Genomic DNA, 25,614 nt, shown 5'->3' with positions numbered 1-25,614 from the left:
AACATTTTATTGGTAAATGTTTGAAAAAAATCAGTGCCATTTAACTGGCTCAAACTGTAAAAAAAAAAAAATAAATAAATAAAATAAACACATAATTATTTGCCTACTTTTATAAAAAAAAAATCCAAAAACTATTCATCTTAAGGTATTAATCCTATCTTTGAAAGAGGATTTCGACTCATATACTTAGTTTTAAGTGTATACTTATGTGAGCCTTTATCAAAGTTCTAATTAGCTTGACCTTTATTTTGAAGTTTTAGGGCGAACAGAGGAGGTGATATGTCATATAATGCAGTTGCATAATTAATTGAAAATAGGCAGAAAACTGACCACCATTTGCTAATCAAAATCCTAAACTTAATTTAACAATTTTTGAACTTCTCATACAATTGCTTTCTAGGGATACTTTCTTAGGGGATACAAATCCCCTAAAAAAATAATGTTGTAGAAACCATCCCACTTAGCAAAAAAAGCAAACCCAAAAAACCAAAACAGAGAGTCAAAAAAGTAATGATATCAATCTCTTCGCCTCAGTACCATAGCAAGATATGAAAATAAATTTTTGACCGTAAATAGAAGTAAAGATTTTGCTTTTCAGCCCGTCACGACTGCACAATCCTGAAATATCAGATTGAAAGCCTAAAAAGTTAGGATTTAAAATTTTCTGTCCTTGTTGATACGAAATGAAGATTTTTACCTATTAGGTTCTAGCCGAAAAAATGCCAAAAAGCTATTGCATGAAAAATCTGAGATAGTCAATTGATTTAGAATTACCGTTGAGCACGGTATTTGCCATATGGTAAATAGCATATGGTAAATACCAGTATTTACCATACTCATATTGAGCATCCTGCTTCAGAGGCAATAATGCCGCACGATGGCGCAAGGGGTTCTAAAGGTGCAGGTAGTCCTACAAAATAACGGTTAACATGGACATTTATTTTGGCGAAAAGGTCTGTCCCCCAGCAAAGCGGTGTTTTCTGTCATTTCATGGTGCAAAAACTTATTTCTGCTCGTCTTGAGTTTAGTACGGCTCTTTAATTTTCTTTGAAAATTATTTTCCGGATGTTTTTTTTTCAATTAACTTCTGTTTGTTTTTGATTGCCAAAGTTTTTCAACATCTCTAATTTCAAAGTAGATTTTGTTTCAACATCAAAGTTTCGTTAAAGTATGAAAACATAAAAGCGACATTTTTTAACATTAAAATTTCAAAGTTCAACATATCCCTCAACATTCTACTTGTGACAAAGAAATCACAAATAGATGTGGCAGCAGTTGCAAGTTGTGGCAGTTGGAAAGTCATATAGCCGCAGCATTACAGTAATAGTAGTGTCCTTGAAAGTTTCAAGGTAATAGCCTTAAACGTTCCTAAAGTGTTGCAGATACGCCTTTTATATGATTGGATACCGATAGTTCCCTTTAGTTTAGTCGAAAATATCCCAAAATTTTGCCTCAATACTCATAGCCCTTTCAGCGGATTCCAGGACCATACATTCCCCCCTTTCCAGTGATGGATACTACATGTAAAAATTGGACAAATTGCATAATTTAAATTCTTTGCCCTGGGGGCTGTCAGGGGCAGGGGATCACAAGAAGCATATTTATTAGACTTATTGACTTTTTTCGAATAAAATAGCCTTTTGAGATCTCCATCAGTGTTAAGTGGAGTATCTAAAAGGACAAGAGGGGGGACGGTTTTCCTTCGTTTGTTTTTCAATATCCCTTTTAATATGCCTTTTAACTTTCAACTTAATACCCTTAGTCATCTCTTATATATTGCTATTGTATCTTCTTGACAACCCTTCTGCTTATAGTGGACTGTGCTTTTGTTTAACACCCACCTCAACATTTTCAGAAAGTTTTACCTTAATATTGTTAGCCTTTTCGGAAACCCAGGATCAAACTTACCCCCTTTTCCAAATAACCAAATTTGGATAGAGGCAATGGGCAATGTATATAACTTCAGCAATTGCCCCAGGAGCATTGAGGGGTTACCTTATCCCTGAAGGTAAAATTATTCGACTTTTCAACTTTTTTGGTCAGATATTTTTGGAGGAAGGGCAATAACAAAGGGAATGGGAGGGGGACTTTTTGCCCCGCCACTTTTTTACAGCCTCTTAAAATGTTGTGAAAATTTAAACTTGATAGCCTTAGCTCTTCTTGTGACATTGTGTATAGGCCTTTATGAGAAACAGGTTGTAAATAGTATCTTTAAAATTAGTTTAACATGCCTCTTAGCAACCACCAAAATTTCACCTTAATACCCTTAGCCTTTTAAAACCCACCTAGAATCCGTCTTTTGCAAATGATAAATCCTGCATGCAAAACATGCAAATTGCGTAATTTGACAGCTTAGTTTGCTAGAGGATTTGTGTTTTCACACAAAGGTTTTAGCAAACACTTACTTGTCATCCCACAGAATAAAAAAAAAATTAAATCGTAATCTAGCAACTTTTATTAAGAAAAAGCAAAAGTGGCTTAGAGCTAGTTTCCAGCTAAAAACAAGAGCTAAGAGCTCATATGGCACTTGTGACGAGGCCGGAAGAGCCAAGAGCCAAGAGCTCATATGGTATGAGCTCTAGCAAATTTCTAAGAATCAATACATTGATTTAAAAGCAAAATCAGAGGCTTAATGCCGGTCGGGATTTAAAATAAGACCTCTGAGTCACGAGGTCCTTCTAAATATCAAAATTCATTAAGCTCCGATCACCCACTCGTAAGTTATAAATACCGCATTTTTTCTAATTTGTCCTCTTCCTTCAGCCCCCTAGATGGTCGAATCGGGGAAAACGACTTTATCAAGTCCATTTGTGCAGCTCCCTGACACGCCTACCAATTTTCATCGTCCTAGCACGTCCAGAAGCACCAAACGCGCCAAAGCACTAAACCTCACCCCCTAACTCCCCCAAAGAGAACGGATCCAGTACGGTTACCTCAATCACGTATCTACGACATTTGTTTATTCTCACCGCCAAGTTTCATCCCGATTTCTCCACTATAAGCGTTTTCCAAGATTTCCAGTTTCCCCCTCCAACCCCCCGATGTCAACAGATCTGGTCAGACTTTGAAACAAGAGCTCTGAGGTAAGAGTTCCTTCCGATTGTCAAATTTCATTAGATCCGGTCACCTGTTCTTAAGTTAAAAATACCTCAATCTTTCTAATTTTTACAAAATAACACCTCGCGGCTCCCCCAAAGAGAACGGATCCGCTGGTCAAACGACAATGGTCCGCAATATCACGACAATGCTCAAAAATACTTGCTGAGATGTTTCTATTGAAACCTTGCGCCAGCCAAGGGTTTTTCTTCCAGTGGGTGGTGGACTAGTATTGAAAAAAGTTTTTGCAATAAAATGTGAGGATGTTTCTGAATTTAAGAAAAATGCTAATTCACGCACAAGATGTAGCATACAGCGAAGGGGATAGAGCATTTCTAAAAATTTCTTTCTTTTTAAATGTTTTAACACCTCCCTGAGATTCACTGGTCGAATCCATGCGTCATAAAAATAGAAAGTGCCTTTTTGGAATTATATAATCGAATGCTGTCTAGTTCAATTAAATGTTATAAAATAAGTAATACAGGTTTTTCAATAAAAAATTTACCTTACAAACCAAATATACAGTGAATTCTAAATATGTAACGTTTATTAAGCTTAAAGTTACCAATTAAAAGTAATTAGCAAAAGATAATTTTAATAATTTGATAATTCACGCAATTTTACGACAGGGGAGGGAAGCCCTCAAAGATTCGTACGATCAGCATGAAAATTGAAAGATTAAACTAAACATATCTGACATCCAAGAAAACAAGGTTTCTACTTTCTATTTAGGCCTCACGAGAAATTTTGTATTTTTCTCAAAAAAGACGTCACGAATAGTTTGTAGACAAGTTCAAAGTTAAACCATCTTGATAGTATTAGGATTTATGGACCAGCTTTAAAATTTTTAAAAGAACGCTAAGCATCTTCTTCTTTACAAAAACGATAGTTCATTCAATGCTCTCCTCGAGTTAACATCTCAGTATCGGAGAGCGCGCATTTTGACTTATTTTATGCCAATTTTGTGAACACCTGTGAATAGTTATTATGACCAGGAAAAAGAGACGTAATGATATGGAATCCACACGATTATCTGTGCAAGATTCAACAGCCGAAGGGACAATACGTGATTCGATTGATGCACTGACCAGTTCGGTCCATCAGATTTTAGAAACAGTTAAAGCAACGCGGGAGGAGATACAAGGTTTGAGATCTGAATTATCCGAAATCCGTTCAGACATTAGTGGTCTAACCTCCAAAGTGAATGATACTGAAATTAAAACTGCTACCCACTCGGATACAATTACAAAGATTCAGGCAGAATTAAAAGATATAAGAATGAAAGAAACCCATGGATTAGGCCCTCTCACTGATAAGGTCCTCATATTAGAGAATTTGGAAAAGAAAGATAACATTATTGCTTGGAATTTAAAGGCTGCCTCAGTGCCAGAGGCCTCGACGAAAATGGAACACTTGCTGGTAAATTTCTTACAACTAAAAATTAATTTTGAAGTTAAAGAAGTACATAACAAATTTGTGAAAATACGACTCATGAACTCGGATGACAAATTCTCGGTACTTCAAGCGAATAAACAATTACGTGACCAGCCCTGGAAAAAAGACCTTGATAAAGCGACAAAATTTAATTACAATGGAGTTTTCTTCAGTGGTGATGTTAGTAAAACTTGCAGGGAGATTCGCGCTACGCTGAATCAAAAAAAAGAAAGAAATGAAGGATAAAGGTTTTATTGCATGGATCCCACCCACGGTACCACCCACATTATGCTACATAGACCAAGACGGAGTGAAACAAAAAAAGAAGTGGTATAACGTCCCACCAGTCGAATAAATTGTGTATTTTTTTTTATTTTTTTCGCATTATTAGTGATTTGTTAGGATTTGTTCATAACAGTCATTATATAAATCCGCAAATATGTGTTGGTGTGCCCACATTGTTGCCAAAATATGCGTGTTCTCTGTTGAATGAAAAAGAATGAACATACCTCCACCGAAACGCAATGGATTTCTCCGACGTATGCGGTTGTTATATGTGATTAGCTTAGTTTTCTTTTTTGAGTGGTCTTTTGTTAAATTATTGATTAACTGGAGTGAGGCTTTTTTGTTGATTTATGATATTGAGTTTACATAATTTTACCTGATCTTGCAAGCAGAACTAAACTGTTAGAGGAAAATCCTTTTGATATACTGGAATGCTTGAAAGATGTGAAGGATGATGAAGCAGTAATTTTGGAAGATAGCCCGAAAAACAAATATTCATTTATAGATGATTCTATCCCCACATGCAGTAATGTACGTTTTTCTAGCTTTAACTGCGGAGGTTTACTTAATAGCATTGAGTTCATAAATGACATAATTAATAAAAATAAAATTGAAGCTTTAGCGGTAAACAAAACTTTCTTAAATGATAGAAATATTAATGATGTAAAGTTTTTTGATTATGATTTTGTTCACGAGAGTAGAAAACACCATCAGCATGGTGGATTAGGATTTATCATAAGAGAAGAGTTAAAATCGAAAATAAGACGAGACCTAATGATTTGGAATGTAGAAATGATTTTTGAAACGTGTATTCTGGAATGTGAAGTTAATAAAAAATCAACAATTATGATATCTTTATATCGCCCACCTTCCGGAAGTATAGATCAATTTTTGATGCAACTTGAAATTTTATTAAATAAAATATCACAAATGAATAAGCAAATATTTATTTTTGGTGATTTCAACCTAGACCTAATGAAAATTCAAGCAAAGCAAAATGATTCGAAGATAAGAGAATTTTTAGAACTAATGCTTTGTCAAGGACTGTTCCCATCATGTCTGATTCCAACTCGAATAGATGATATTGGAGCAACATTAATTGATAATATTTTTTCTAATAGTATTTGTTTTTCAACTTTTGTCATATTAAACGATATTTCAGATCACGGTGTGATAATTTCTGAATTTAATTTGGCCAGATCTAAAAAAAATAAACGGATTGAAAAAACAGGTCGTATAATAAATGATGAATCAATTGCGCGTTTAATTATTAAGCTAGGAGATATAGATTGGAAGGAAGTAGTCAGTACTGAGGATGCAAACAAGGCATTGGAAATGTTTTATAAATCATTTAATGATGTTTATAATGATATATGTCCGAAAGTTAAAAGGAAAACACCCAAGTCAATGCCACAAGAACCATGGATATCCCCGAGACTGTTAAAATGTATTAATGAAAAAAAATAGGCTATACAAAATTAAATGCAACTATCCATCTGATGAAAACATCCAGAAATTCAAATTGTACAAAAACACTCTGACTAGAACTTTGAGAGAAAGTGAAAGAAATTATTATGAGAAGGAAATATCTTCAGCTGCGTCCCAACAGAAAATGTGGGAAATATTGCGTGATAAATTAAATAAAAATAAACGAAGATCAATACCGACTTTTCTTAATAATGGAAATGACGCTAATGAATCAACTGAAAAAAAGGATATCGCAGAATTATTTGCTGAGCATTTCAGTAAAATTGGTGAAGAATAGGTTAGAGATCTTTTGGATAAGCCATCAGATTATACACGATTTATGCCCCAAAACGAAGATAATATGCTACCAGTATCATTTGATGAATACCAAAAAGCTATTAGTGATTTAAAGAGAGGAAATTCGGCTTCAGTAGATGATATATCGACAAATCTCTTAAAGAAAATATCAGGAGTAATATATGAACCTCTTGCAGATGTTATAAATAAGAGCATAAAAAATGGTGTTTTCCCTGATCTTCTGAAAAAGGCTAAAATAATCCCTATATTTAAAAAAGGGGAGGCTCAAGATCCCAATAATTACCGTCCTATTGCACTCCTTTCCCCGCTGGCTAAAGTTTTTGAAAAAATAATGAAATATAGACTTACATCATTTCTGGAAAAGATAAATTTTTTGTCGAAGTTCCAGTTTGGTTTTTTAAAAGAAAGATCGACAGAAGATGCTGTCGCCGCAACACACATTTTCATTAATGATGCTTTAGATGATGATTGTTTAGCAGCTACATTGTTTTTTGATATTAAGAAAGCTTTCGACACTTTAAATCACGAAATTCTATTTAAAAAACTTGAAAATACGGGAATAAGAGGAGTACCTTTAAAATTAATCAAATCATATTTGCACAATCGAAGGTTTGTGGTAGATATTGATGGTGAATATTCGTCTGAGACATCGAATAATAATATCGGTGTACCGCAAGGTTCAATTTTAGGACCTCTATTATTTTTAATATATATAAATGATCTCCCAAATTCTACTACTGAAAATGCATTAACAATTATGTTTGCGGATGATACTGCAGCAAGTTTAAAAGCACCAACATTAGATGCACTGAAAGAAAAACTGATTGAAGTTGCAAAATCCGTCACAAATTGGTTCCAAATTAACAAACTTGTCCCTAATTTTGTTAAAACAGAATTTATTATATATGGAAGATCAAATCAAAAGTTGAAAAATATTTCTCTGAATGAAATTACCATTGATACTATTCATGAAATCAAAAGAGTATACACAGCAAAATATTTAGGTATCGTTTTTGACCCTACCATGAATTTTAAAACACATATTTCGTTGTTGAGATTAAAATTATCAAGATATTTAGGTTTGCTCCACCGACTAAAATTTTTATTCTCATATAAGGTTCTAAGAATCCTATATTTTTGCCTAATTGATGCACAAATCCAATATTGCTCAGCTATATTTTTGCTGACTTTTAAATCACATATTAAACCACTACAAACCCTGCAAAACAAAGCTATTCGAATTCTAGATAAGTTTTTACAACACCCGAGGAGTACAGATATCCACTCTGAAACACGTACCTCTTACCTGTTTCTAGACATAATGACTCTCACACCGAAATCTCATCTCCTATTGTCTAGTTGGTTTTTTAAGATTCAACATGTACATAATTTCTTTTTTGACCAGAATTTACTGTCCAAACATCAAAATTCACTGATAACTAGATGTGTTCACCCATACAAACTTCCTCTGGTGAAAAATGAAAGATCCTGTTTCAACCTCCAGTATATGATCCCATCAATAGCCAACAAATATTCATTAAATAAATTTGTTGAGTTACCAAAAGGATCTTTCAAGAGACGATTAAAAAGTTATATAATGGAATCTGCTTGCAAGAACGGTTGGTAAAAATTTTTAATTTTTAATTTTATTTTGGCCTCACTCCACTTGCTCCACCTTAAATACTCTCATTAAAGATACTCTTTTTTTTTATTTATTGATGAAATAGTGGTTCATTTTTTGTTTGTTCTGTATCAATGAGGATTGTTAAATTTTGTTTATATGTCTTGCCCAGTAGTCGAGCTTGTCTCTCCATTTCGGCAAGTTGAAGATTTTGATGAATATGAATTTTTGAATAAATGAATCTGAATCTGAATAATTTTCTTATCTTTCAGACGTGTCGTATTCAAATAGGTCTTGAGATCGGAAATAAGAACCCTAATAAGAAAATTTTATGTTTTGAATTCTAAAAGTTCAGTGCTTTATAGTTCTTTATAAATTGTTCTGATAGCTGTGATGTCTCTTTTTTTTCTTTATAATATTATTTTTTTTTAGTTTTATCTATATACTCCATCTCTCTGTACTTTTGTATTATATGACGGATTAAAAATAAATAAATAAATAAATTCACTGTATTCTGGATTCATTTTCCGTGTTTTTTTCCTTTGCTCAAGAAATTTGTAGCTTACAGATTCCGAGACCTTTTCTTCCTCGACATATTTACATAGACAAACAGAAAAAGTGCTAACATTAAACTGCAATCTAGCCAAAGGGGGGGGGAGTAGGGGAGGTCATATCCATAAAAGTTAAAAAGTTCCCATAAATGTGAGTCAAAATTGCACATGGCCAAACAGTGTCAAAGCCTGGTGCCCAATAAATCTCCAGAATCCGCAATAGGAACATTCTCCTGTTTGTTTTAGCTTTTTAACATTGCTGTTTCGTTTTACTAAATTAAATAAAACATTTTTTCTTAAATGATCGCGAGGAGTCACATTAAAAATTAAAACAAACATATATTTCTCGAACAAAAGGGAAATTATTTGAATGTACCAAAATGGGTAACGGAAAAGCATGACTTTTGACAACTGTGAATGAAAAGTGTAAATTAAACAATTTGGATGACAAGATAACTTTTGGCAACCGTGATAATTAGTTAGCATTTCACTGCTAATCAGTTTCTTTAGAACTAATATAGTGATTTTGACTGACCTTCCCGTGGGGATTTCTATATGCAGCTGCAGATATCGTCTTGCAAAAGGGGTCTTGGTTTATTTCTTCAAATAATTTTGTCAAACCAAAAGTTTTGTAAGAGTCATGCTCAATGTCGTCCAGCCTAGGCAAAAATTAAATAAAATTTAATTAAAAAATTAAATAATCTGTCAATTTTTAACATAGAATTGCGCTAACCTTCTAAATTTTGTTCGGTTTAAATTGAACTTTTTTTTTTTTTTTTTTTTTTTTAGAGGAGCGACGAGCAAAGATCTGATTTTTTTGGAAAACTCTACTTTCAAATGTCCTCAGACCTGACGATCTCAGTTATAGTTTATCATGTCTCTGTGTTATGTCTTGACATTTGACGATCTCACTCACACATGACATTTGGTCATTTGAGTAGTTAGACCATAAATCTCTCAAACACAATCTCACAATTTGAAACTCAATCTCTGAACCATTGAGCAAAAAAAATCAGACAATCTATTCTTTTCATATATATTGTTTTAAGTGTCATATATATATATATATATATATATATATATATATATATATATATATATATATATATATATATATATATATATATATATATATATATATATATATATATATATATATATATATATATATATCTATATATATAAAAATAAGTTGTCTGTGTGTGTGTCTGTCTGTGGATCAGGTGACGTCATGTTTCTGTGTTGACTGACGTCATGAAATTAGTTGTCGTCATTTTTGCTTTGACGGTGACGTCATTCAAGATATTTAAGACATATGTTCACGTAGAAATCTATTAATGTTTAAGTTTACAATGACTGATGAACTTACCATGGCAAAAGCCGATGAAGATGCTCAAAGAGTCTATGCCAAAAAACTTGCTGCTGATAGAGAAAGTCAGAAAAGAAAGCGTGCCGAGGAACTACCAGAGCAACGCGAAAGCAGACTTGCTGCTAAAAGAGAAAGTGAAAAAAAGAAGGCGTGCCGAGGAATCAAAAGAACAGCAAGGAAACAGGCTTGAGGCTGATAGAGAAAGAAAGAACAGAAAGCGTGCCGAGGAATCAAAAGAACAGCAAGGAAACAGGCTTGAGGCTGATAGAGAAAGAAAGAACAGAAAGCGTGCCGAGGAACTACCAGAGCAACGCGGAAGCAGACTTGCTGCTAAAAGAGAAAGTGAAAAAAGAAGGCGTGCCGAGGAATTACAAGAACAGCAAGAAATCAGCCTTGCTGCTGATAGAGAAAGTAAGAAAAGAAAGCGTGCCGAGGAATCACAAGAACAGCAAGAAATCAGGCTTGCTGCTGATAGAGAAAGTAAGAAAAGAAAGCATGCCGAGGAATCAGAGCAACCTGAAAGTTATCGCCTGGCATTCAGGTACAACCCAGTCGATGATTATAGCTTGAGTAGATGTGTTCAAATCGGGACAATGTCTAAAATTTGTCCCTATTGCAAGGCCTTGAAATTCAATGGTGAAACAATGGGAATGTGTTGCGCCTCAGGAAAAGTTAAACTTCCTCTATTGGCTGCACCACCAGAGCCATTGAAGACTTTCCTTACTGGAACTACGTCAGAATCTAAGCGTTTCTTGTCAAAAATCAGAAAATACAACTCATGTTTCCAAATGACGTCGTTTGGAGCCCAAATCGAAAATCCAGATCAATTTATGTCTACTTTCAAAGTAAAAGGGCAAATTTATCATAGAGCAGGGTCCCTTCTACCATTCTCAGGCGAGAATCATAAATTTTTACAATTGTACTTCATCAGTGATAGAAATTCTGAATTGAATGCACGTTGCGAAATTTCTCCCAACGTTGAAAGGACAATCGTTTCCCAATTGCAACATCTTTTCCACGAAAATAATAATTTAGTGCGTCTGTTCAAAACAGCCATCGATTTGATGCCTACTGGTACGCATAAAATTGTTATTTCCGCTGACAAAACGCCTCCTGGCCAACATGTGCGTAGATACAATGCTCCAACTATCGACGAAGTGGCAATCGTTATGGTTGGTGATCAGTTTTTACCTCGAGATATTATTCTTCATAAGCGAAACGCTCAGTTGTTAAGAATTGCTGAAACTCATCGATGCTACGATGCCCTACAATATCCTATCATTTTTTGGGATGGAGCCGACGGCTATCACTTTAATATTAAATTGATGAATCCAGCCACTAACAAAGAAATGAATAAGAAATGCAGTGCAATGCATTATTATTCCTATAGACTAATGATTCGGCAGGATGAAGAAAATTATATTTTAAAATGCCGTGAATTGTTTCACCAATTCGTCGTTGATATGTATGCTAAAATTGAATCAGAACGTTTGCTATATATCCGCCTGAATCAGACCAAGCTCCGCTCTGAACAATACATTCATTTGCGAGATGCAGTTATAAATGACGGTAATACCACAAACGTTGGAAGATTAACAATTTTACCTTCGTCACATACTGGCAGCCCCCGTCATATGCATGAATATGCTCAAGATGCTATTGCGTATGTTCGTCTCTATGGTCGTCCAGATTTATTTATTACATTTACATGTAATCAATCTTGGGACGAGATACTGCAGCTTTTACTTCAAGGACAATCGGCGGTTCATAGGCATGACATTACAGCCCGTGTCTTCCGGCAAAAGTTGAAATCACTGATAAACTACATTGTAAAACTTGAAGTGTTTGGGTCAGTGCGATGCTGGATGTACTCAGTGGAATGGCAAAAACGAGGTTTGCCACACGCACATATACTAATCTGGCTACATAAAAAAATTACTTCGAACGAAATTGATGATGTGATTTCCGCTGAAATACCTGATAAAAATGTCGATAAGGGGTTACATGATATTATTGTAAAAAAATATGATACATGGACCTTGCAGTGCACTGAACGAAAATTCACCATGCATGGCCAAAGGAAGGTGCACAAAGCAATATCCTCGACTTTTAGTATCAAAGACAATTACTGGAAATGATGGTTACCCACAATATAGAAGAATATCTACTGAAGATGGCGGTAAAACAGCAATAATAAAGAAGCGTAACGGTACCACCATCGAAGTAGATAACCAGTGGGTTGTTCCATATTCCCCATTATTATCAAAAACATTTAATGCACACATAAACGTTGAATACTGTAACTCCGTAAAGGCAATCAAATACATATGTAAATACGTCAACAAAGGCAGTGACATGGCAGTTTTTGGCTTGCAGCCCGAAATCAAAGATTTCGATGAAATCGTACAATATCAGGCTGGAAGATACATAAGCAGTAATGAAGCTGTTTGGCGAATTCTTTCATTTCCGATACATGAACGTAGTCCAGCTGTTGTTCACTTAGCGGTACATTTACAGAATGGTCAACGTGTTTATTTCACGGAAACCAACGTGCAACAAAGAGTCCTGAATCCACCGGATACAACATTAACAGCTTTTTTTTCGCTTTGCAAAAATGATTCTTTTGCAAAAAACTGCTGTATACTGAAGTGCCTTCGTATTACACGTGGAATACTAAAAATAAAGTATTTGAACGTCGAAAACAGGGTAAGTCAGTCGACGGCCAACCTACCATCTTCAAAGATACCACGATAGGAAGACTCTACACCGTTCACCCCAATCAACATGAATGCTTCTTTCTACGCCTGCTTTTGGTGAATGTACCCGGTCCGACATCCTTTGAGTATTTGAGGACTGTGAATGGTACTATACATGACACTTACCGTAGTGCATGCCAAGCTCTGAATTTATTGGAGAATGACTAACACTGGGATAACTGCATCAATGACGCGTGCGAAACGTCAACCCCAAGTCAAATTCGTGCATTGTTTGGCATCATTTTAACAACTTGCTCTCCATCAGCTCCTACAGAGTTATGGGAAAAATATAAGTCAAAAATGTCCGAAGATATACTCCATCGAAAACAGTTAGAGACGTCAGATATGACTTTTGATTTTACATCAGAAATTTATAACTACACTTTAGTTGTTATAGAAGATTTGTGCGTACGTTTGGCAAACAAACCTCTTCAGGATTTGGGAATGCCTTCACCTAACCGTATCGCTGCTGTTTCGACATGTGTAGAATTGGATCGTGAACAAAGTTACAGTACGAGTGATCTATTGTCGTATGTACAAAATAACATTTCCAAGTTAACGTCGGAACAAAAAGACATTTATGATACGATAATGCATTGTGTCGATAACAACGTTGGAGAAATTTTCTTTTTGGATGCGCCAGGAGGTACTGGTAAAAGTTTGTGATAAAACTGATTCTGAAATCAATTCGATCAAAAAATGATATAGCGTTGGCAATTGCGTCGTCCGGAATAGCCGCAACATTGCTGCCTGGTGGAAGAACTGCTCATTCCGCTTTGAAATTGCCTCTGAACTTGCATTCTACAGAAACTCCCACGTGCAATATTTCCAAATCATCTGGGATGGGCAAAGTATTGCAGCAATGCAAACTTATTATTTGGGATGAGTGCACAATGGCACACAAAAAATCGCTCGAGGCTCTGGATCAATGCTTGAAAGATTTGCGAGGGAAGTCGAAACCCTTTGGCAGCACATTAATATTGCTTGCGGGAGATTTCAGGCAAACATTACCTATAATACCTAGATCAACTCCTGCAGACGAAATGAATGCTTGCCTGAAAAATTCTAATTTATGGGAACACGTAAAAACATTAAAATTAACTACAAATATGCGTGTCCGATTGCAAAACGATGACTCTGGTCAAACATTTTCAGATCAATTGCTGGCAATGGGAAACGGAAAGCTCCCAGTAGACTCAATTTCAGGACGTATACAACTACCTGCTGATTTCTGTAATTTAGTGACGTCCAAAAATGAATTGATTGAAAAAGTATTTCCGAATATTCTAAAAAATTATAAAAATAATAAATGGCTAAGTGAAAGAGCGATTCTCGCACCCAAAAATATAGACATCCACGAAATCAACAATATTGTTTTGACCAAGATTCGAGACCAGGCAGTCCTTTACAAGTCAGTCGACACACTTTTGGAACCAAATGAAGCGGTTAATTATCCATCTGAATTTTTAAATTCCATAGATCCTTCAGGGTTTCCACCACACGTGCTACAACTAAAAATAGGCGTACCAATAATACTTTTAAGAAATATAAACCCACCAAAGCTTTGCAATGGCACTCGACTTGCCGTAAAAAAAACAATGGAAAACCTAATAGAGGCCACAATCTTGACAGGGCCTTTTGAGGGTGAGGCTGTTCTTATTCCTCGCATTCCCATGATTCCAATGGATCTGCCTTTTCAATTTAAAAGATTGCAATTCCCAATTCGATTAGCATTTGTAATCACCATTAACAAAGATCAAGGTCAATCATTAGAAAAATGTGGTATAGATCTTAATACTGATTGTTTTTCCCATGGACAATTGTACGTTGCATGTTCGAGGGTCGGTAAACCTGACAATCTATTTATATGCAGCGACAATTGGACAGCGAAGAATGTTGTATATTCGCAAGTTTTACGCAGTTAATTTGTATTTTGGAACCAAATGAAGCGGTTAATTATCCATCTGAATTTTTAAATTCCATAGATCCTTCAGGGTTTCCACCACACGTGCTACAACTAAAAATAGGCGTACCAATAATACTTTTAAGAAATATCAACCCACCAAAGCTTTGCAATGGCACGCGACTTGCCGTAAAAAAAAAACAATGGAAAACCTAATAGAGGCCACAATCTTGACAGGGCCTTATGAGGGTGAGGCTGTTCTTATTCCTCGCATTCCCATGATTCCAACGGATCTGCTTTTTCAATTTAAAAGATTGCAATTCCCAATTCGATTAGCATTTGCAACCATCATCAACAAAGCTCAAGGGCAATCACTAGAAAAATGTGGTATAGATCTTAATACAGATTGTTTTACCAATGTACAATTGTATGTTGCATCTTTGAGGGTCGGTAAACCTGACAATCTATTTATACCCACAGACAATGGGACAGCGAAGACTGTTGTATATTCACAAGTTTTACGTAGTTAATTTGTATTGTATCTATCTATCTATCTATCTATATAAAAACGAGTTGTGTGTATGCATGTTTGTTTGTTTGTAAAAAGAGCGTTTGCATATGACGTCATTATTAGTACATACGGCTTTGTATATGGACAGACAATGGGAAAGCCAAGAATGTTGTATATTCGCAATTTTTACGTAGTTTGAAACGCATATATAAATCTATCTATATTCACAGGTGGGACACAGGGACACAACTACAATGGCGCGTAACTAATATGGCGCGTAACGAGTTACGCGCGCGGGGGGGCTTGGGGGGCGCGAAGCGCCCCACCAACTAGGTGTTGGGGTGGCGCGAAGCGCCACCCCAACAGCTAGTATATATATATATATATATACGTCATATATTTATGTCATATTATTTATATATATTGTCACCCAACACTCACCAACATTTTGTGACAATTATCTTAGTCAGAATAGTCGAAAAGTATAACTACTTCTCTGGGGATGACACGAACCCACAAGGTCCCTTAGGCAAGGACTGAATATTGTGCAAATTGCCTATTGTTTGCACTTAAAGTTTTATCAGAGGCAACACTGGTAGCGTCAATAGTAAAGAACGCCTCCCATCCCCTGATACAAAAGGTGAAATTATGCAAGTTGCCGATCCTGGATCTTCAAAAAAGCTTATAGTATTACAATGAAACTTCAAGGAAATAATGATAGGGATACCAAACACAATCAAAACAAACTTTTTTTTTCCTGGTTGTGAAAAGGAATATCAACAAAAGCCCCGGGGACAAGAGCTGTAAATGATGCAAGTTATAAATTGTATACATACAGGACTTATCATCGGGAAAGGGAAAATTTGGATTCTGTGTGTATCAGAAAAAGCCAAGGGTATAGGGTATTAAGGTGAAAAATTTAGGGAATGTTAAGGAGTATCCCAAACTAAATCGAAAGACACTATGTATGTTCAGTTTATCAAAAAGTAGACCTATATCATAAAAACAGCTAAGGGTAAAAAGGTGAAAATAACCATCTTGTTCAACATAGTCTAAAGGTTAAATAATTATGCCTATAGAAATGGCATTGATGGAACGTTGGAAATTGACTGGAGTACTACAGGCCCCATTTGCCGTTTATATATGCCCTCTCTACTCAACACTGATCAAAATTTTGAAAAAGTAATTTTATTTGAAATAAGTAAAAGGTCTTGTAACTATGCCTCCAGGCACACCCCCCCCCCAGGAAAGTCTCCAGGGCAAGGATTGCAAACTATACAGTTCAACCTTTTTTAATTCAAGGACTTGTCGTTAGGAAAAGGGAGAATTTTGATTCTGATTGTGTTCGGAAGGGTAAGGTGTATTAAGGCAAAACTTCAGGGAATGTTAAGGGGCATGCTTAGCAAGATATAAAGATATTATGGGCATCCAGTTTTTTAAAAGGCGCATTTGCAATATCTCGAGAACGGTTGAAGGTATTAGGTCTAAAATTTTAGAGTATGTAGGCAGGGATGTTGAAAAATGGTGGTAAGGCAGCCATGCTCTTCTTAGATGTAATATCCCCAAAGACATTTGATCCTAATTTTGCAATAGCCCTCTTGTTCAAAATAGTCTGGAAGTCAAATAACCATGCCTCCAGGGGTGAAAAAGCCCCAAAGCCCAAAGGGCAAGCGCTACATGTTAAATAAGTTGCCCTTTGTTTATATATAAGGCTACAACTCTATCCTGAGTCTCCAAAAAGGCTAAGGGTATTTTGATAAAACCTTTAAAAAATTTTGAGGAGGTTGTCAAAATAAAATCAAAACACACTTTATGCAAGAGGGCTGTCAAGAGAATAAAATAGCAACGTTTAAGGGATGGTTAAGGGTATTAAGTTGGAACTCCAAATCATGTTGATAGGGAACTTGAAAAAGAATAAATAGACCCTTCTTCTTCCTCTTTTAGATCCTCTCCTTTACACTAATAGAATAATTTAAAAAAATTCATTCAAAATATTCGCAAGATCTAATAGCTTTGCCCACGTGGATGCCATGCCCCCATAGTCCCCGGGGCAAGAATTGTAAATTATTCAATTAGTTCCGGAAAAGAAGTTTTCCAAAGATAAGTAAAGAACCATATTAAACGTAAGACTGACAGAAATAAATGTCTATAATAATTCAAACTAAAAACAATAGAACATTACTAATAAAGAATAAATGAAACCCAAAACAAACGAAATTAAAATAAATGATTATAGAAGACATGGAGATAGCAGGTATATAGATGAATAAATAAATCTTAAAACGAATATAAATTGAATTGAAAGTTAAAATCAAACTTGAAACGAATAAAATTACAACAAACAGGAGTTTGGCTACTGCCCTTTTCCCCCTTCCCTAACCGTACAAGTCTAGAGGTTGTTGCGTCATTTTCGCCTTACTGAAAGCGAAATATATTACAAATATTCTCATTTTTGTTTACAGTAGCAAAAATAAAAATAAAAATTGCAGTGAAATAAATTTTGAATTACCAAGTTTCCAAGAATTAATAAAATTATATTTCAAATATTCAGTTATTTTCGTTAGTTATTTCCAGTCGTCTTGATTATTATAATTATTGAATTTTTATTTTTCCTCGGTGTTTTGAAAAGTAAACTATAGTGTTCCATACCTGTATAGTTTCAATAAAACGCAAATAATGCAATAAGCTTTAGACTTTTGCAGTTAGAGAAGGGGAAACAGAGCAGTAAGAAAAATGAAAATATGAAATATATAAAGAAATTCTTTAAAAAAAATATAAAAGAATGTCAAATAAGACGAACAGAAATAAATTTAAGAAACACTTTTCCATAGAAGAAATTTTTAAAAGAAAAGTAACGAGCTTGTTTAAAACAAAGACGAGGAGAGGTAAAGTAAAATAGTAATACAAATTTAAAAATTACATATTCATCCATCAATGAATAAATGAGACTCATGACGAACATGAATTACACTGAATAATCAAGTTAAACTTAAAACAGACGTAAATTAACAGTAAGAGGAGTAGTGCTAACGCCCTATAAGCCCTCTAAAGGTAAGATTGTCATTTGCGCTTTAACAAAACCAAATCATATTTTAAAATTTTTTTTTATTAAGCTAATAAACCCAAAATTTCTCAGACTTCCAGGAACGAATATCATTATATATAAGACAGTCAGCATACTTTCATTAGTTGTTTTTTCAGCAATCTTGGTTGATATGGTATTTTTTTCCTTTTTTGTTGATGTTATGACGAATAAAAACACGATACTCGAAATAAAACAGCTTACAGTAAAGCGCAAAAGATTTTCTTTCTTTTAGAAGCTCCAAGGGGCAATGGCCCTACTTCTATTTTTGGTAATTTCCGTTCGTTTTCAATTTGACTTTATTATTCATTGTAATTTCGGTTCATTTTTAAAATTATTTATTCATTGATGGGGAATTCTGTTCGTTTTAAGTTTGAATTACTTATTCATTAATCACTGATTTTAACTTTATTACTTCATTTCTGCTCGTCTTTGGTTTAGTGCAATTCTTTCTTTGAAAAGCTTCTTTTATGGAAAAAGTCTTTTTTAAACTTATTCCTATTAAACGTGTTTTTTTGAGGATGCGCTTTAACGGAGGCATTAATTGAGGTGTTATCAAACAGAATGCAGTAGTATCTGCTGTTTTCAAGGTGGAATAAAAAATCTCGAGCAAAATTTTGCTCGTGCAAAGCCATTCAAAATGTTAAAACTTATATTTAAAGAATTAATCTACAGAGCAAATAGACTACAGCTATAACACTATGGGTCTGGAGAACGCATGAAGTCTGCCCAGTTTTCCAAATTTTTGTTTTATTAATATGTGTATATAAAATAGTGAAATATACGTTGAATGTTCATTACTAAAAGTTTAACAGGAAATTAAAAGGGAAAAATATAGCATTTTAAAAAGAAAGATTACCTTTTACCACGAGCGTTGTAATTTCTAACGGAAGCTAAATCTTCAGTCCAAAATTTTGTCAACAGAGTAGTGCTTGCTTTTGGAACTACTTGTTTTACCTTGAAAGGTTAAAAACTTTTAAAAAGCGTAAAAAGAGATACACGAATAACATTGAAAAGTTACGTAACACAATATTAAAAGTTATCGTTAAATATTAATATTGAAATTCAAGGTTTTCCAAATGTAAAAGCCAAAGTTTTTCTTCCTTCGCTCATGTTTCGACCAATGTAATAATATCTACAACTACATGGTATTTGATACATCCCTCTTAGACGAGTAACTGGGGTATTTTAACTCGTCTAAGAGGGGTGTATCAAATACCATGTAGTTGTGGAAATTATTACATTGGTCAAACACACCAAAATTTAGGAACAAGATTGCAGCAACACAAAGGAAGTATTGAAAAAGCATTAAAATCTAAAAATAACTCCATATCTTTCGATCCAGTTTTAAGCAATCATATTTTAGAAAATCCAAACCATTATGTTCTATATGACAAAACAATTCTAATTAGCAATGACCTAGGAATCAAACAAACTGTCCGCGAGGCAATCGAAATCAAACGAAACTTAAATAATAATACATCAAACAGTTCGTGGTAACGAACTGTAGTAAGGAGCGACCCGGCTCAATAGTAACCAAAACTCTAAAAAACGGTATTTTGATACCAATAGTTACACCAAAGAATCGCATTTTAATGCTGATTTTAAATATACAAGTTTCATCAAGTTTCGTCCGACCCATCAAAAATACAAGCCTGAGAAAATTTGCCCTATTTTAGAGAATAGGGGGAAACACCCCCTAAAAGTCATAGAATCTTAACGAAAATCACACCATCAGATTCAGTGTATCAGAGAACTCTTCAGTACAAGTTCCAAGCTCCTATCTACAAAAATGTGGAATTTTGTATTTTTTGCCAGAAGACAAATCACGGATGCGTGTTTCTTTGTTTTTGTTTTTTTTTCTTTTTCCCAGGGGTGATCGTATCGATCCGGTGGTCCTAGAATTTTGCGAGAGGGCTCATTCGAACGGAAATAAAAAGTTCTAGTGCCCTTTTTAAGTGACCAAAATATTGAAGGGCACCTAGGCCCCCTCCCACGCTAATCATTTTCCCAAAGTCATCGGATCAAAATTCTGAGATAGCTATTTTATTTATCATAGTCGAAAAACCATATAACTATGTCTTTGGGGACGACTTACTCCCCCACAGTCCCCGTGGGAGGGGCTGCAAGTTACAAACTTTGACAAGTGTTTGCATACAGTAATGGTTATTGGGAATTGTACAGATGTTTTCAGGGGGATTTTTTGGTTGGGCTAAGGGGTTGAGAAGAGGGAGTTATGTGGGGGAAACTTTCCATGGAGGAATTTGTCATGGGGGAAGACGATTTCCATGAAGGGGTCTCATCATTTTCTAGCATTATTTAAAAAAGCAATGAAAAAATAAATATGAAAAAGTCTTTTTCAACTGAAAGAAAGGAGTAGCATGAAAACTTAAAACAAACAGAAAATATAACGCATATAAGGGGTTCACCTCCTCCTAATACCTCACTCTTTACGCTAAAGTATTTTTAGTAATTTCAACTATTTATTCTACGGTCTTTGTGATTCAGGGGACAAAATTTAAGCTTAAGTGTACAGAGCGAGGTATTGACGAGTGGAAGAGCCCCCTCATATACGTAATAAAAACATACGAATATAGAAGTTTGTTATGTAAGCTAATTCGTAAGTTACGCATATCTTTTACAAAAATTAAAAGTTCTAGTTGCCTTTTTAAGTACCCAAAAAATCGGATGGCAACTGAGCCTCCCCCTCCTTTTATCTCAAAATTATTCAACCAAAACTAGGGGAAAGCCATTTAGCCAAATAAATAAACATGCAAATTTTGCTTTGATTATTCATCTGCGGAGAGCCGAAATCAAAACATGGATTAACTAAAAAACGTTCAGAAATTAAATAAAAAACAAGTTTTTTAGCTGAAAGTAAGGAGCGACATTAAAACTTAAAACGAGCAGAAATTAACTCCGTTTATGAAAGGGGCTGTTCCCTCTTAAGCGCCCTGATCTTTACGCTAAAGTTTTTACTGTTTTAAAAAATAAAGTTAAGAGAAAGAGTCAAACTTTAGCGTAAAAAGCGGGGCGTTGAAGAGGGAACAGCCCCTTTCATATACGGAGTAATTTTTGCTCATTTTAAGTTTTAATGTCGCTTCTTACTTTCAGTTTAATAAAAACTTGTTTTTTTTATTTAATCTCTAAATAGAGACTTGGGTGAATACATACTCAACCCTATGTACACAACATTAATTATAGAAAATAATATAATTCAAAATAAAACAAAAATAGGAACGAATAAAAACAAGCCCAATCCCAAAAGAATTACAAGATTAGCTGCAGAGAAGGCAAATATCGCAATAAGAAATAATTCCAATTTTAATAAATACAGTTAGTGAAATGAATGAACCTTTTTAGCTTGTAAAATGTTAGCTTTTATCACACAGTCTTGGCTGAACTTTCAAACAGTTCGTGGTAACGAACTGTAGTAAGGAGCGACCCGGCTCAATAGTAACCAAAACTCTAAAAAATGGAATTTTGATACCAATAGCTACATCAAAAGAATCGCATTTTAATGCTGGTTTTAAATATATAAGTGTCATCAAGTGTAGTCTTACCCATCAAAAGTTATGAGCCTGAGAAAATTGCGTTATTTTAGAAAATAGGGAGAAACGCCCCCTAAAATTCATAGAATCTTAACGAAAATCACACCATCAGATTCAGCGTGTCAGAGAACCCTACTGTAGAAGTTTCGAGCTCCTATCTACAAAAATGTGGAATTTTGCATTTTTTGCCAGAAGGCAGATCACGGATGCGTGTTTATTTGTTTTTTTTTTTTTTTTTTTTTTTTTCCCAGGGTGATCGTATCGACCCAGTTGTCCTAGAATGTTGCAAGAGGGCTCATTCTAACGGAAACGAAAAGTTCTAGTGCCCTTTTTAAGTGACCAAAAAAATTGGAGGGAGCGTAGGCCCCGTCCCACGCTAATTATTTTCCCAAAGTCAACGGATCAAAATTCTGAGATAGCCATTTTATTCAGCGTAGTCGAAAAACCTTATAACTATGTCTTTGGGGACGACTTACTCCCCCACAGTCCCCGTGGGAGGGGCAACAAGTTAAAAACTTTGACTTGTGCTTACATACAGTAATGGTTATTGGGAAGTATACAGGCGTTTTCAGGAGGATTTTTTTGTTTGGGGGAGGGGTTGAGAAGAGGGGGATATACTGGGGGAACTTTCCTTCGAGAATTTGTAATGGGAGAAGAAAATCTCCATGAAGGGAGCGCAGGATTTACTAGCATTATTTAAAAAAAAACAATTAAAAAATAAATGTGAAAAAGCTTTTTCAGCTGGAAGTAAGGAACAGCAATAAAACTTAAAACAAACAGAAATTATTACCCATATGAGGGGCTCACCTCCTTCTAATACCTCGCTCTTTACGCTAAAGTATTTTTAGTAATTTCAACTACTTATTCTACGGCTTTTGTGATTCAGGGGGTCATTCTTAATGAATTGGGATAAAATTTAAGCTTTAGTGTAAAGAGCGAGGTACTGACGATGGGGCGAATCCCCTCATATATGTAATAAAAACATGAGAATACAAAAGTTCTTTACGTAAGCTAATTTATAAGTTACGTAAATCTTTTACCAATAAAAAGATTCGTAAAAAATTAAAAGTTCTAGTTGCCTTTTTAATTAACCAAAAAATCGGAGGGCAACTAGGCTTCGTCCCCCGCTCTTTTTTTCTCAAAATCATTCGATCAAAATTATGAGAAAGCCATTGAGCCAAAAAAAAAAAATATGCAAATTTCGTTTTGATTATTCCTCTGCGGAGAGCCAAAATCAAAACATGCATTGATTCAAAAACGTTCAGAAATTAAATAAAAAAAAAACAAGTTTTTTTAACTGAAAGTAAGGAGCGACATTAAAACTTAAAACGCACAGAAATTACTTCGTATACGAAAGAAGCTGCTTCCTCATCAACGCCCCGCTCTTTACGCTAAAGTTTTTTACTGTTTTAAAAAGGAGAATTGAGAGAAAGAGTCAAACTTTAGCGTAAAGAGCGCGGCGTTGATGAGGAAGCAGCCTCTTTCATATACGAAGTAATTTCTGTGCGTTTTAAGTTTTAATGTCGCTCCTTACTTTCAGTTAAAAAAACTTGTTTCTTTTATTTAATTCGTTAAGAAGTAATGATGAAAGGCTGTTTAAAAAAAAAGATTTTTAACCGAGAACTTTTATTGTAAGTGTGTTATTATTTATTATTTTCTTTGCTGAAGACGGCCCTTAGATATAGGGCTGAAATATTCAAATAGGTGTTGTCCGTCACTGTCTTGGGAAAAAAAAGTCCTCATTATTCTCTCTTCTGTATTTGTAGTACTTGTATTTCACACTTATAGGTTCACACTTTCCGTAAGAGCCGTGAAAGTTAGACCCTTAGAACTCCGTAGCAATAAGCTGAAATTGGAGAACTTGGAGAGGGAAAAAAAAAGTCAAAGTTTTTCTTTTGGATCTAAATTTTAATTAATTGAAAACTTAAGTTTTCTTCTTTTCTTAAAGACGGAAATTTCTTGAAATTGTGTGATTATTGAAATTTGTAAACAAAGAATTAGAGAAATTTATTGTTGCATTGTTTATTTTATCACACTTGAATTCGTTCAAGCTTAATTATACTTAACCTAATAATATTTATTTATTTATATTTTATTTTTAATTTTAATTTAATTATAGTTTGGATTACGTTTAAGCTTAGGATCAAGCCGCAGATTGAACTTTTTTTTAATATCAAAAATCTCTTGAGGCTCCTCAGGGATTCTTACCTTTAAGACCAGAAGTCCCATAACAATAATGCAGAAAATATTGAGAAGGGTAAGGCTCATGCTCAAGCTGCCTAAAAAAGCTGCTTCAACGTTGAGTGATGATGAATAGAGGGGTTCGTAGCTTGCTGGAAGGTCCAAATCACCTGTGATTGTTTTAACCAGACTGAGCGAAAAAAGCATACCCTAAAAATATATTTGGCTTTATTTCGGTGATAATTGGTTGCCATTGGTGAAGTGGGGTTCACATGGGTGTCATGCTAATTGTTTTGTGCGTCTAGTTCTTCCCAATCCTGATATTTGTTTTTTTTTTCTTACTCCAAACACTTTTACTCCAAACAGAGGCTATAGCAAATCTAAGGCTATTTAAAAATCAATTGTTAATTTAAAATGTAAAAACAGATTATAAGAGAAGTGGAAGCTAAAACTTGCTGATTGGCTGAAGTCAGGAATTCTAGACCTTGAGTTGTGTAGTCTAGAACTAGATTGGCAGTGCAGACCTAAAATATAAAACCCAGATTTCGGCTTGCTATTCATATTTTGAACAAAATCTTGCAACAAATTTTAGTAATACTTGTTATATATTATTCATATATTATCAAATAAACCTCACAGAGGACTTGCCGTGAGAATACAGAGTCATTAGAAGCTATTATGAAGCTACTAAATGCTCTAGGAAACAGGATTAGGTTATGTTTGGGAGTGTCTCGAAGGGGTATGGGACATACAAGATGGACCCAGAATATACAATAAGCATCGTGCCTGAAAATGACACAAAATACGTTAAATCTAAAAAAGCTTATAATCTCAAGCCCAATTTTGGGTATAGTCTAGTATATCTGGCTGTATTGCTTATATATGTATACCTCTGGCCCAGTCTTAGATCGTAAGGGAGGACTGCGTCAAAAAGCTATGGATAAATTAAATGGATAGATAAATAAATAAAATTATTGCTCATTCAAAAAACGGTACAAGACCACAAATGGGGTAAACAAATAAACAAAAAGTAACAAAAACTTAGGTACTATATAAATACACAAAGACACTTAAGGACGAATAACGATGGCAAGGCTCCTGGACTCAATTGACTTTAAAAAATCCATCTGGCGCCTTGCGAGAGCTGCAAGGGGTCTGCAATTCCGAACTGACGCGACCCCGACGCATTCTTTGCCCACGGTCTTAAATTGAGCAGAAATTTTGTATATTTATAGTAGTCTAAATGCAGCTGTCTTTTGTCACCTCCGGAAAAGATATTCCAAAATGGAGACATAGCTAGAAAGTGAGGTATAACCAAATCATTTCATAGCCGGGCTCGAATCTGCCGGTTTTTTTTTTTTTTTTTTTTTTTTTTTTTTTTTTTTTTTTTTTTTTTTTTTTTTTTTTTGGTAATAGAACGCCATACGTTTTTCTTGCCTTTTCTCCAAAATGATTTATCAGCAGGAAAAGTGTAAAAACCATAATCGAC

The 25,614-nt window shown here is 34.7% G+C and overlaps 1 protein-coding gene across 1 annotated transcript in view; it reads right to left on the bottom strand.

Annotated features, from left to right (window-relative positions):
• Positions 1 to 9,175: 9,175 nt before the first annotated feature.
• LOC136032265 (uncharacterized) overlaps positions 9,176 to 25,614 on the bottom strand; it is a 231,232-nt gene continuing 214,793 nt past the window's right edge. The window contains exons 7-9 of the mRNA XM_065712515.1: positions 24,153 to 24,335; positions 19,253 to 19,350; positions 9,176 to 9,431 (exon numbers count right to left, since the gene is read on the bottom strand). Of these exons, the coding sequence (XP_065568587.1) occupies positions 9,266 to 9,431; positions 19,253 to 19,350; positions 24,153 to 24,335 (447 nt within the window). The 3' untranslated portion in view covers positions 9,176 to 9,265. The remainder of the gene's footprint in view (positions 9,432 to 19,252; positions 19,351 to 24,152; positions 24,336 to 25,614) is intronic.

Source organism: Artemia franciscana, chromosome 10, assembly GCF_032884065.1.
Source record: "Artemia franciscana chromosome 10, ASM3288406v1, whole genome shotgun sequence".
Classification (NCBI taxonomy): Eukaryota; Metazoa; Arthropoda; class Branchiopoda; order Anostraca; family Artemiidae; genus Artemia; species Artemia franciscana.
This window is presented reverse-complemented; position numbering and strand designations above follow the sequence as displayed.